General features: G+C 42.5%; 1 protein-coding gene across 2 annotated transcripts; it reads right to left on the bottom strand.

Moving 5' to 3' along the window:
• Positions 1-1,949: 1,949 nt before the first annotated feature.
• On the bottom strand, positions 1,950-11,836 carry RDH12 (retinol dehydrogenase 12; the record flags this gene model as incomplete). 2 transcript variants are annotated; one of them, XM_081291482.1, is made up of 7 exons in its annotated part: positions 1,950-2,052; positions 4,590-4,779; positions 6,599-6,808; positions 7,843-7,947; positions 9,400-9,555; positions 10,038-10,156; positions 11,769-11,836. In XM_081291482.1, the coding sequence occupies 7 exons, from the start codon at positions 11,834-11,836 to the stop codon at positions 1,950-1,952; spliced, it is 951 nt and encodes a 316-aa protein (XP_081147608.1). The 2 variants fall into 2 exon arrangements, with proteins under 2 accessions (XP_081147608.1, XP_081147609.1); XM_081291483.1 differs by having other exon boundaries at positions 7,843-7,911.
• Between the last annotated feature and the right edge of the window lie 2,148 nt (positions 11,837-13,984).

Raw genomic sequence — 13,984 nt, 5'->3', positions numbered from 1 at the left:
AAGCTGTCCACATCCAGTGACAGATCACTGTGGAAGCATAAATCTTTCCTCAATTTAAGGCAACTTAGCTCCAGGGCTCCCTGTGGAATAAGATCACCTAACCTTACCTCAACCTCTAGAGCTGCTGGGATTACAGGCGTGCCCCTCCATGCCCAGCCAGAGTCAGCTTCTTGCAGCCCATCAAAGTTGTGTTTCTTCTGCCTACAACCACTAAAGTATTTTTGAGTGAATGGTATGATACCCCCCAAGATATTTTACAATATCCTACTCTCACCTCCTAAAAAATGTCATGGGGGAAATAGATGAGATGAGATTGACAACATGTTAATAATGTTGCAGCTGGACAATGGGTGCATGGGGATTCATGACACTATTTGATCTATTTTTGTGTTTAAAAATTTTAATAGGGTTGAGGGTGTAGTTCGGTGGTAGGGGACTTATCTAGCATGGGTGAGATCCTGGGTTTGATACCCAGCATCACAAAGAGAAACAGAGATAGAGAAAGAGAGAGATTTAATAATAATTTTTTTAAAGGTTACTTGATCTAGGCACAGTGGCACACACTTGTAATCCCAGCAACTCGGGAGCCTGAGGCAGGAGTATCATGAGTGCAAAGCCCTAGCAAAGCCCTAAGAAGCTTAGCAAGACCCTGTCTCAAAAATTTAAAAATAAATAAATAAAAAAGACCAGGGATGTGGCTCAGTGGTTAAGCACCTCTGGGTTCAATTTCTGATACCAAAAAAAAAAAAGAAAAGAAAAAAAAAAACCTTTATCTTAAAAAATAAATAAAAGGCTACTTAATGTTGAAGAAAAAAAATTTTTTTTGTCACCAGATACTCTTGGAGGCTTTAGAGCTAGAGCCAATAAACATGGTTTCTAGGATCAACCAGCTGAAAGATTATTTACATCTCACTTCCTCTTCTTGGTGATCTTCAGAATTTCAGTCAAGAAGCAGGTCACCTGGTCCACAGTATAGAAGAGTGAGGCCAGAAGGAAGAAGAGCTATGAATGTAGGGAGAGAGGTTATTGAGACTTGATTTTTCTGCAGCTACCATCTACCATCCTACCTCTGGTCTTACTCTGTGGTACAGTTTAGCAGTTGTGTTTTAATCCACTCCTTTCACTTCTCAGCTAATAAAATGTTAGTTCTAGAAGAAACTTGAGAAAATATCCAACTGTGCCATCTTATTTTGCACCCAGATGCAATATGCCAAGAAAGTGATGGGTGTGTGGGTAGGGTGAGATAGTGCTCACTAAACTGGTGGGCAGGCTTCCCTTCTTTGGCCCATGTCCCTGAGAAAATAGAAAGGCAATAAGATGAATGTGAATCTTTATTTTATCTAAAAATTGAGGTAAAGGGAACTCTATAAAAAGAAACCATCTGCACAGTGGAAAATGGAAAGGCCCAGCTTCACTTTAGGCTCCACGATGCTCCAAAGAAGAAATCAAATTTGGCCAAGGTTAGCCATGATCTTCTTGAGTTGATCGAACTCCAGGGTTGTGATTAGCATTCCAAAGAGGAAAGTGGTCAATTAAGAGTTTGAGCCTAAAGCCCCCTGGAAATAGGTAGTGCTACTGCTCCTGTCGCCTCAGCTTAAGCATGCACTCTGGTGTTTCTGGTGTTGGTGAGAAAATTGACCCAACTTCCCAGGCTCTTCTGTCACCCCCATTCCCAACCTGGGATTTGCTCAGTTCTTTTGTCCCATAGGATTGCTGATTCTCCATGTCTTCAAGAATGGTCTCTAGGTGTGAACATCTTGTGCCATGAGCCAGCATCACATGAGGGTGTATCAAGATTTCCAGAAAGGTGAAGAGGATCAGAGTAGGCAGCATTTGCAGCAGCAGCAGCCAGTCAAGAGGAGAATCCTTTCAAGTTGGCCTTCTCGTTGGTCCCCTTTCAGTATGGCATGGATTTGGCCTGATAAAGCCATGGCTTTTCAACCAGCTAGCTACTCCCACTGGATTCCTAGAAGCTCACAGCTGACCTTCCACAGGCGCTCAGCTGTTTTGTTATTTCGGGCCCTTGGAGAGACCCAAGTCCTCTTACAGTCACTGGAAAGCAGAGATGGGAGGAGAATATTAGATGTGAGAATTGGCAGTCTGGGAATGCTTGTGATCTCTTCCTCTAATGTTCTAAATATATTATACATAATGTACTAGGTTCCAAGAAACCATATTAAAATGCATATTTTAAATTTTAAAAACAAATTTGGGATATGGTGATACATCAGCTTTTTAATTAATGTATTCTATCACAAGATGTAGCATCAGAATTAATAACCATGGATTTCAAAGTATGGTGAGCAGAAGTGGCATTATGCTATATTTGTAATAACTGCAATGTTATATGAAAATATTTATGCAAGAAGGCTAGAGGACTCAAAGGATAATGGGGAGGGGGGAAACATAGTTCTCAGAATGGTTTTTAAATTTTTGTTGTTGTCGTTTTGTTGCTCTGTGTGACGGGAGGGGTTGTTTGTTTGTTTGTTTGGCAGTCTTGAGGAAGACTGAATCTAGGGTTTTGCACATGCAAGGCAAGTGGTCTACCACTGAGCTACCTCCCCAGCCTCCCTCTTTTATTTTTCCCCAGCCCTTTTTTTTTTTAAACAGTGTCTTACTAAGTTGCCCAGACTGACCTTGAATTTGAAATCCTTCTGCCTTAGTCTCCCAAGTCACTGGGATTACAGACATGCATCACCACTCACCACACCTGCTAACATTTGACTTTTTTTTTCTTTTCTTTTTTTTTTTTTTTTTTTTTGGTGGTGCTGGGGACTGAACCCAGGGCCTTGTGCATGCTAGGCAAGCACTCTACCAACAGAGCTGTATCCTTTTAATAGTATATTTTTTTCTAATTATGAAATTTCTGTATGGCTTTTAGAAAATGTAGTACTGATAAAAGAAGAAGAGTCTATTAATTAACTGCTTTTCTTCATAATTTTGTTCACTTTCTTCATGTATAAACAGATACAGTCTTTTATATAAAACTGGAATCATACTGCATTTAATTTGAGGAAGATATCTTTCTCCTGTTAAAAATATATTTAATTACAAAAATAACAAATAAATATATGATCTTCTAAACATTTTTAAATAATAAAGAAAAACCTAAAATAAAAAAGTTAAACACCTCCTTTACATGCTATCCAACTCTCCCCCAAACTTCTTTGAAGTAACCACTACTACCCAGTGGCTGGGTATGTATTTACAATAAATACTTATATAGTTTAGGATTATAGTCATTTTTTTCTCACAACATTATACAACCAACATTTGCCCATTAATTAAATACTATTTGAAAATGTTACATTTAATTATGGCAAAATATTTTATCACAACTTTATGGCAGTGACTTAAACACTGAGACTCTGGAGTAGATTTGTCTAACAGAACTATGATGCAAACCATGTGAGCCACACATGCAATTTAAAATTTCATCTAGTAGCCACATTCAAAAAGTAAAAAGAAATGGGTAAAATTGGTTTTAGTACTATATCTTAGTTAACCCATTATGGCCAAATCATTACAGTATGTAACCAATATAAAAATTATGAATGTCACATTTTCATTTCTTTTTCCATACTATGTCTTCAAAATTTGGTGTGTATTTGATACTTACAGAACATCTCCATTTGGACTAGCCATATTTCAAGTGTTCAATGGCCACACGTGGCTAGTAGCAATAGCACTAAATAGCACCACACTAGAGTCAGACTGCCTGGGTATAAACCCCAGTTCCACCATCTACAAGCTCTATGAACTTGAGCAATTCCTTCATTATCCTGTGCTTCAGTTTGATTTGTAAAGTGGGGATAATATTACCTACCTCTCAGAGTTTGATGATTGTATGAACTAATACACACAAACACTTAGAAGAGTGACAAACACATAAAGAGCTCAAGCAACATTAGTTATTAGCATTTATCCATTTCCCTGTTATTGGACACTGAGTTTATTTACAGTGTTCCACTTAAAGGCACTGATGAACAGCCTTCAACAAAGTGGGTCAGCAGAGAGGACTTAAGTCATGGAATGGGATGGAGATTTAATCCTGGTTTTTCCTTTATTCTCAAACTCAGGTTGCACATTGAACTTGTGATAAGATACAGTACTGAAGTTTCTATTTTTATATTCTAACAGATAATACCAATCTTGACAGCACTGGGACAGAGTTGACACTGGAGAAAGAGATGATCTTCTCCCAACAACTTGGTGCTAAGTGGTATCAAAGAATTCATGAATCAAATCAGCCAAAACCTTATAAGAGGAGAAAAAGAATCCAGAGAGCCTGCTAACAATATTCTTTGCATATCATAAACACCAGGGACAGTCTTTAACAGCTTTCAGACAGCTACAAAGTTTACATGGAAAAGTGGCACCTAGGTATAAAATAGAGCTATAAAAGCAGTTCTTTCTAACGTAAGTTTCCTTGGAAAAGAAAATGGAATTGTTTGCAGATCTAACCCAAACCTGTCTTCCATCATCAGACACAAATGAGGGGACTCGGTGCAAAGTCCAGGGAGTCCTGTGTCTCACACATACACAGGTAGAGGAGGATGGAGGAGGGAGCCCACACTGCCGCCACACACCTGAAATACTTGCCACTCAGGGGCTCCAGGCCCTCAGCCAGGGCACAGTGCAGACTGGTCTGGGCCCCTTCCCTTGTCGTCTTGACGAATGGGGAAAAGAGCCTCCAGAACAGACACAGCAGGAATGAGTGCCGAACCAGCTCCGAGCTGACGATGCCTGGGTGAACTGCATAGGTGGTGACTCCTGTGCCTAAAGAAAAGACGGCACAGTGAAGCTAGGCACATGCTCTGAGCTCAGGAAAGCAGCTCATCTATGCAGTGAAACATATAAATAGGAAGAAAGAACTCAGGAAACCCAGCCCCAAGGTCCAGAATTCACCACTGCCAGCCAGGCAGAGTGTACCCAATAATGAATTGATCTCTTCCAGAATGATTTATAGCTTTCTCAGCCTTCTGTGCCTGGTTCAGTGTCCTTCTATTTCAATGTCACCTTTATACCAGGGCTAAATTACTACTAATAAAAAAACATGTAGTAAGTAGAAATATGAATTATTAACAGTTGTTTCTTTACCATTTCTATAGGAGGGGCTCAGGAGTAGTGATCTGATTGGAAGGTAGAGGAGCAGGGCCTAGTTTTGAGGTGCATTTGCCCAGCAAGCATATTTTATGTAGATTGAGGGTGTTGATGAAGATTATGGAAAGTTAACCTGCTCCCCAGACACCCCTGTGCAACCACTGTTTTCAGTACTTATTATAAAACATGCTTTACCTTCATCGTCTCATTTAATTCTTAAAGAGGTTTGTGAAGTAGGTAATATTAAGATGCCCATTTACATTTTATAGCTGAGGAAACTGAGTCACATAGAGAGGAAATAAATTTCTCAAGGTCATACCTTTTCTCTACCCTGATCCCAGAGGTAGAGAAAAGATCAGGGACTCCAGACCTGGACTTTCTGGATGGTATTCTGGCTCAACTAGGAAACTCACTTGGGCAAATTTATTATCTATACCTGATTCTTCATTTGTAAGAGGATGGGGAATAACAGCACCCACCTCATAGTAATGTTGAGGATTAAATTAGTTAACACAGAGTATGGCACAATAAACTCCCAATTGCTGTTCTAATTATTATTTATTTTTAGGATTACCCTGTTCTTCTGCCCTTGAGGTCTAATAGTAAACACTGTTGTTCTCAAACCCTGGTTTATTCACTATAGTAAATGGTCCCCCAGATTCTCAGATGTCAGAGCCAATAACTCGAGCAAAACTCCCAGGGAGCACAGAGTTATTAAGTATTAAGAGCCAGACTCACCTATTCTACAGTTGAGAAGACACAGTCAGGAGGTTAACTGGACAGTCCACATACACACAGGGCTAGTATGAGGTAGAACAAGAACTCAGACCCCAGGGCCTGAACTCCAGCCCTTCCTGCCTGACTCCAGGCAGTGGCAGCCCTGTAGCTTAGCTCCCCAGGTGACTCCAACAAATGGCACAAAGGAGGAAGCACCTTGATTTAAAGCAGAGTACCCACATTCCATTTCTGACTCTTTGTTTTTCCATGTAATCTTGAGTCAGCCATTTTCTTAGAACTCAGTTCTGACCTATGAAATAGGAATAATAATACCCATTCTGCCTGTTACAAAAGGTAGCTGTGAAAATCAAATGAGATAATAGATACAAGATAAAATTTTACATATATGTAACTTTATAAAGTTCCTAAATCCTATTCAATATTAAGCTCTCTGGAGGCCAAGACTATTCGGTTTACAGTTTATAGCCTCATTCTCCTCAACACACAGAGCTACTACTGAAATGTACATGTTTTACAGCCTAAATTCAGAAGTTCTGGGGCTGGGGTTATGGCTCAGAGGTGGAGTGCTCACCTACCATGCGTAAGGCACTGGGTTTGATCCCAGTACAACATAGAAATAAAATATATTGTGTCCACCTATATCTAAAAAAATAAATATTTAAAATAAATAAATGAATTCAGAAGTTCCTGTGAACCTCTGTCTGGACAGGCGACACTGTTTTTGTCATTTTAAACCTGGCCCTTTCTCCAAACTTACCTTGGAGCCTTTTGGCCAGCTCTCGAGTAAAAAGCACATTGGCCAGCTTGCTGTGACAGTAGGCAAGCCCACTGCAGTAGCGCTTCTCGCCTTGTAGGTCATGGAAACGAATCTTCCCAATATGGTGGACCACTGATGACAGGTTCACCACCCGTGCAGGAGCAGACTCCTTCAGCCGCTCGAGGAGCAGATGGGTGAGAAGAAAGTGGCCTGCAGAGAGAGCCATCAGAGAGATTGACAGCAGCCTAGGCTCAGGGTGTGGGAGCTGATGACAGGACTTCAGCATTAGCTCACTGTCTTCTGGGTGTGAACAAATTCTGATGCCATGAATAACTCAGTGCTAATGGTCATTTGTTCCAAGTTAGCGGATTCCTCAAAGCAAGGGCCAGAGCTAGACTATGGTAAGGCAATATTAATCTTTATTTGTACATCTGTCTTTGCCTGGGTCAGGAAAAAAGCCCTCCTGCTCTATGATCATGATTGCTTAACTGTGGACCCAGGTATACTCATGTACGAGGAAGGATAGAAGAGTCAAAGAAAATGACATTTGCCTGGGATCACAGAACAAGTTCCATGCACTCCTCTCTAAAACCATCACCTTGAGCTCTGAACCCCCAGATATATGTCTTATACCTCAAGTTTTTGATGTTTGCCTGCCCCCATGGACCAACCCTTGACTTACTTGCATCTCATATGGATTTGATTCCTCCAGTCACACCCAGATTCCTACAAACCTCAGGCCGGCCTTGCCTGGCAAACCTTGCACTGTCATTATCCCATACAAGAATGACGTTCTCTCCTAAGATTTGGGGTTTCTTTCTTTTTTCCTTTTTTCTATACTGGGGACTGAACCCAGAGCCTTGCACACGCTAGATAAGCATTCTACCATTGAACTATACCTCCAACCCTTTTTTATTTTTTATTTTGAGACAAGGACTAAGTTGCCCAGGTTAGTCTTGAACTTGTGATCCTCCTGCCTCAGTCTCCCCAGCAGCTGGGATTACAGGACTGTGCCACACAATTCTCAGCTGAGATGTGGGGCTTCTTAATGGTATGGATAGGAAGGCCTTGCTTTTTTTATATACTGGTTAGGAGAGGGACAATAAATACAACAATGTGTCCAATCTATTGGAACAATGAAATCTAAGGGGATCACTGGAGATTCTCAGCACTGATATAGGACCATCTTCCTATAGAGAACAAGGGGGATATGCTTTATTTTAGAGTCATGTAAGTGTACTTACCCAAATGGTTGACCCCCAGGTGAGTTTCAAAGCCATCTGCTGTCTTGGAATATGGACACAACATCACTCCTGCATTATTGATCAGAATATGGAGTTGTTTTTCTTCTGCCAAGCACAACCAAGGAGAGCCTGTGTTAGTGAGGAGACCAATAGCTACCTGTCACAGCCCTGAGTATTTGTCCCTTGTCTTTGTCCAGAAACACTGTTGTTGCAGCAAGGTCATTGAGAAACTGTCACAAAAATTGTGACTCCATTTTTGAAAATAAATAAATAACAGCAGCTTCTACCTCAAGGCCTGTCCTAAGGAAGGGGGCGTGACCCTTGATCTTGGAAAAACCCACAGAGCACTCCTAGGCACATACCCATCCTGCTGAGTTGTTTGTCTGTAAATAACAGGAGAGATCTGTGGCGTCAGGTGTCCCTGATTCAGTTAGGCTAGGTGAAGACCTATGGCAACCCCATAGCAACCACCAATCAGCATGAGACAGGGAAAATACCTAGCATGCCAGATGACCCCCCAGTAGTTTATGGTGGTTGATAACATGTTGGGAAACATGTAGTTTAGCATATATACCCCTTGTGGCCTAAACCAATCAGTTCAAAGGAATCCCCTTCTCGTACTAACCAATCACCCCTGTTCCCACCAGTGAATGTGCTAATCAATGTTAAGAGTTGTTGTTTGACTTTCCCGCAGTATGGAATGATTTGCTGTGTGATGTTGTGATGCATAGAGTATCCCCCCAAACCTGTAAAATCTCACTGGACAAAGGACTGGGACTCACTCCCTGGGACCGCCGCGTCGGGAACGGTTGTTGAGTCCAGGCTCGAGCTTGCAATAAAGTGTGATTGCATAGGATTTGGCTCCTGGAGGTCTACTGGGGTCCCAACAATCTGGCATTACAGTTATCACTCATTCTGCTCCTTTCTTGTAAGACAAGGTTTTGCCTAGAAGTCAATAACTATCCCTCACTTGGACCTATTTCAGTGGTATTCAGTAACCATTATCATTGAGTTTCTAGTTTTATATCTTATATCTTCTTGGACACTGTTCATTCATTTATTCAGCAAGTATGTACTAACTACTGACTCTGGGCCAAGACCACTCTGTTGGGTCCTAAGAATCCACTGGTAAAGAAAAGCAGACCTGGTCCCTGTCCCTCGTGGATTCTATAGTTCTTGGTAGAAGCTGGTCATTTTCCAAGACCCAGAAGAATTTTGGCAGTGGCACAAACTCATCTACTGTCTGTGGCCACAGAAGGTTGATTTTCTGGATGAAAGAAGAAAGTGGCATCAGGGCCACACCTTGATGCCAAGGAACAAGCCCAGACTGGAACGGACACCTCCAACACTCCTACTGCAGAGCAAAGAGTTGATAAGGATCCTGCCCAGCTTGTCCACCCACCATCCTCTTGCCAATTCCCTGTCCTGCTGGTTCCTGTAGCAGAACCTGCCCAGTGGGATCATGATAGTTCTGATGCAAGGGCCATAGATGGGCCAGGGTAGAACAGTCATTCCCACTCAGTTTCCTGATTTCTTCCCCACCATCTGGGGCCTCACCTGCCAGAAAGCCCTCAGCAAAGGCTCGGATGGATTTGGTGTCAGATAGGTCCAGTTTCCGCACCAGCACCTGGGAGTTCTTTGTATCTGCCCGGATATCACTGGCAGCAGATTCCCCTTTCAGTACATCTCGGCAGGCAATGTAAACTCGTGCTCCTGGGGCCAAGACAAAAAGGGCAATGTGTTCAGATCCTAGGCTGAAAAAGAGGAATAATGAGTGAGCTTGGGATTGAAGGACAGAGCATTCTCCAGCCACTCCTAAAACAGTGGAGGGATCACATTTCTACTTCCAGATGCTCCTGGGAGCACTGCTCAGTCTTCTTGCTGTTGGCTTAGCCCCAGGCTGGGAACGCTGGTTTTACAATCCTGTATTTAATGCTGCTTAGCATATCCTATTAGAATAACTGACTTGACAAGTATTCTACCTGAACATCATTGTTTTCCTTACTTTATATAATAGGGAAGGAACAGGGAGGAAGGGAGGTGTTGAAAGCCAGAGTAAGTTAGTGTCATGTTGGACTTGAATCCCAGGTTTCTTAAATTCCCATGGGAGCTTCCAAGCCCAGGAGGAAGGGCAGAGTCCTCAGTGAGGAGGGCGGGAGGCAGAGCTGTGCAGAGGCAGAAAAGAAAGGACTCACCTCTGCGAGCCAGCTCTCGGGCCGTCTCCTTGCCGATGCCTGTGTTGGCACCTGTGATCACCACTACCTTTCCCGGAAGCTGCATGTTCGTTTTACATACTCCACCAGCAAAAAACCTCCTGCCACCAAGGGAAACAAAAGCATCACATGCCATCTTTCCCAACCCACACCGAGATGCATAAAATAGAGCCATCCAGCTTCTAAGAAGGATATCTTTTACTTTGGAGTCAGGAGGCCAGAAAAAGATATTCTACATGAGATGTTTTTCCTACTGGGCAAGGTAGTGTCCAGTTAATAAGCGCAAGTTGGAAGGTCGTGGGCCCAGAGGCTACGAATGATCACCTGGGCAAAGAGAATAAGTGCTCCTGAGACAGAGCCAATGAGGACTTTCCTTGTCAGATAACAAAGACAACTAACACTTATCTCTGCAGGTTTCCAGGGTCAGCTTCCTCCTGTGACCCACATTCAAAAGACATGAGTGATGAGCATTAGTGGAATGGATGATCCTGAGCCCTAGGTCTCCATTAAGCATCTCTGTGATTAGCTGATGAACAACAACATCCCAGAGGGCAGCACACGGCTGTCTCTCCTGTTCTAGAGAGTGGGGAATCCTCAGAGCCTTTCTGCCATCACATTACAGATTTCATTCTGGCCCTTGTCACATAGAAAGAAAACTTCCTTTGTTGACTTTTCAAGTGAGAGAGAGAGAGAGAGAGAGAGAGAGAGAGAGAGAGAGAGAGAGAGACCCCAACCCTGACCAGAGAAGAGCACAGCTAACAATTCCTAAGCATCATTTGACTACTATCAGGTACCAGACTAGGGGCTTTCCATACATAATTTATCTTAATCCTCTCAGCCACTCCAGTATTATCTCTACATGACAGTGGAGAAAACTATGGCCCAAAGAAGTTAAAGCCACTTCATACATATATATATATATATATATATATATATATATATATATATATATATATATTTAGTTGTTGATGGTCCTTTATTTTATTTGCTTATTTATATGTGGTGCTAGGAATCAACACAGTGCCTCACATGCACAGGGCAAGTGCTCTACCACTGAGCTACAACTCCAGCCCCTTAAAGCCACTTCTTATGGTGGCAGAACGGGAATTTGAACCCAGGTCTCTATGCTAGGACCTAAAATGACACTTCTTCCCTGATATGTCCATTTAACCTTCTTTATCATCAGGAAGTTAAAAATTCTCTGTTCAATGTACACATTTCTTTAACACGTTCAGAAGTCTCAGGCTACAGAGTCATCCCAAAACTTTTATTGAGGGTAGTTATCAAAGGGAAGAGTTGATTTCCTTCCCAGGGTGCCTGGTACTTAACAATGAGTCCCTCGGTAATGTCCCCTGCCATAAACACAACCTAGCTGGTCCACCTTGATTAGGGATAAGAGAAGAAAGGGTGAGCTTCGGAGAAACTCAAGAAATCGAGTGAAAGAGCCAAGACTCCACCTAAGATGACTCTTGAGCTGCCTACAGAGTCATCCCCACAGCCTTCCTCTAGCACCAGACCTCAAATCGGCCCCACCTCCACAGTCCAAATCCTCCCTTCTCATTTTCCACCATGGTATCCATAACCTCTCTTTATTTCCTGCCTTTTCTGCTCTAACTTTCTCTCCCTCAGCCTCTTTCCCTGTATCTTTTTTTCCTCTCCTTACAGTGCAGGGTTTTGTAAGCTAGTGTTATAATTTGTTGAATTAAGACAAACCTGATGGATGGAGCTGTCACATACAAGAGCGAAAAGAAGGAGGTGAGAAGTCCCAAGATAACCAGCATCTTTTTGATGTCTTTAGTTGCTGCTGCTCCAGCTTCAACCGCAACTCTGGCTCGGGCTCAGGATCTGGCTTGGGCTCAGGATCTGGCTCCAACTCTTGGCTGCTTTGGCTGCTTCTTGCTCCTCTCACGACTAGGCGCTCAGCAACAGCTGGGCTCTAAGCACCAACCCAGAATCCTATTTAAATCCGAGAGCTGTCAGAGCACAGCCTCCTGGGAGTTGTAGTCCTGGAGCAGAGAGACTAGAGGAAAGATTAGATCCTTTTATACTTACTTGCAAAGACAATTTGGGGGAAACTGGAATAATTGCCTCTTAGCTCTACTACCCCCAATTTTGTCTCCTTTCTAGAAATGTGTTCTCCCAAACAACCCACCCCTACTCCTGTAAGAGAAAATACTGTAAACTTTAGTAACAGACCTCATAAAAACTGGGCATGGTGACGCATGCCTGGAGTCCCAGCTATCAGGAGTGGGAGGTGGTAGGATTGCTTTAGCCCAGCAGTTCGAGGCCAGCCCCAGGCCATAGTGAGTACCCATCTTGAAAAATGAAACAAAACAAAACACCAGACTATGATGATTGAAATACATGTGTAATGAAAATAGAAAGAAGAGGAAACTCTCAGAGGAATGGTAAACAAGATCAGGAGAGTGGTTACCCTTGGGGAGGAAGGGGCAGTGACTGGGAGGGATTGGTTGGAGCTACTGGGGGATTGGTAGCGTTCTCATCTTTGACCTGAATGCAGGTACACAGGTGCATTCACTGTGAAAATTTGTTGAGTCATACACATTTGATTTGTGCATTTCTCTGTGCCTTATGTTATACTTTGATGGAATTCACACACCCATCCATATCTACATACAAGCTCTATGGCTCTGAGAAAATTACCAAACCTCTTTGTTAACTCAGTTTACTCACTTACACAATGGGTATGATATATATATATATATATATATATATATATATATATCTCCACTTGTTTTAAATATTCAATTATTAAATAGGTAGAAAAATTAAGGCAGAAACTAGCGCATACTAAACATGTAGAAGAGTCAGCTGTTATATTTTGTTGTATTGATTCCTCTCTTCCTAGCTATACCACTTGCTTTACTCAGGGTTTGGTGTAGAAAGGGAGACATGATGAAAGAGGGTGCCATTTTTTTTTTCTTTTAATCCAGAGGTGCTTTACCACTGAGCCACATCTCCTGCCCTTCTAATTTATTTCATTTCATTTTATTTTATTTTGATTTTTTTTTTTTTTTTGAGACAGGGTCTTGCTAAGTTGTTGAACCTGGCCTCAAACTTGACATGTTTCTATCTCAGCTTCCCAAGATTACAGGCGTGTGCCACCATACTTGGCAAGGGTGACGTTTAACTTAATGCAAAAGCAGGGCACTGTAGTGCACACCTGTAGTCCCAGCTCCTCAGGAGCCTGAGGTGGGAGGATCACTTGAGTGCAGGAGTTGGAAGCTGGCCCAGGGAATATCTCAAAAACAAAACAAAACAAAAGATGGGGCAAACACAGTGAAAACGCTAGCTTCAACTCGCAGGCTCTGGTGTGTGAGGGGATGGGAGGGGACATGGTATTCGGCATCCTTGTTCACTCAGCTTTTCTCTCCTGGGTAGGAAGGCAGGCAAGAAGCTGGGATGCTATCCCAGGAATCATGCCCCAGTTCTATTCCTACCTTCAAAGCCATAGGACAACTTTTACAGGAAAGAAGACTCCTTGGCGGACACGGGTTCACTCCCGTGTTCATGAGTTCATCTATCCACCCAACCTACACTTACTGAGCACTTCTCAGCGCCAGGCCTGTGCTTGTTGTGGGGAAGACACAGTTCCTGCCCCTCAGGAAACTCATAGGCCTGACCACCAGAAAGGCTGATCAGAGGGTTCCCAGAGGGGACCTCTCCTGACTCAAATCCAAGATTCCCTGCACTTAGGAAGATGGTAACTCTGTTTATCTTGAGTGTGTCTGTGAGGTAGAGAGCCATAAAGAACAGTATGTAGAACTCTGGAGAAGAGATACATTAGAAGGAATACAGAGCATCTAGAATTATGGAAATACACAAATGGCTTGCTAAAAAACAAGTGCTAAATATTATAATCCAAAGACCATTATCAGATTGGTATTATTTGTACCAAAATGTTAAAT

Source organism: Spermophilus citellus, assembly GCF_964194105.1.
Source record: "Spermophilus citellus genome assembly, chromosome: 4".
NCBI classification, from domain to species: domain Eukaryota; kingdom Metazoa; phylum Chordata; class Mammalia; order Rodentia; family Sciuridae; genus Spermophilus; species Spermophilus citellus.
The sequence above is the reverse complement of the archived record's forward strand: the minus strand, read 5'-3'. Positions and strand labels throughout refer to the sequence as shown.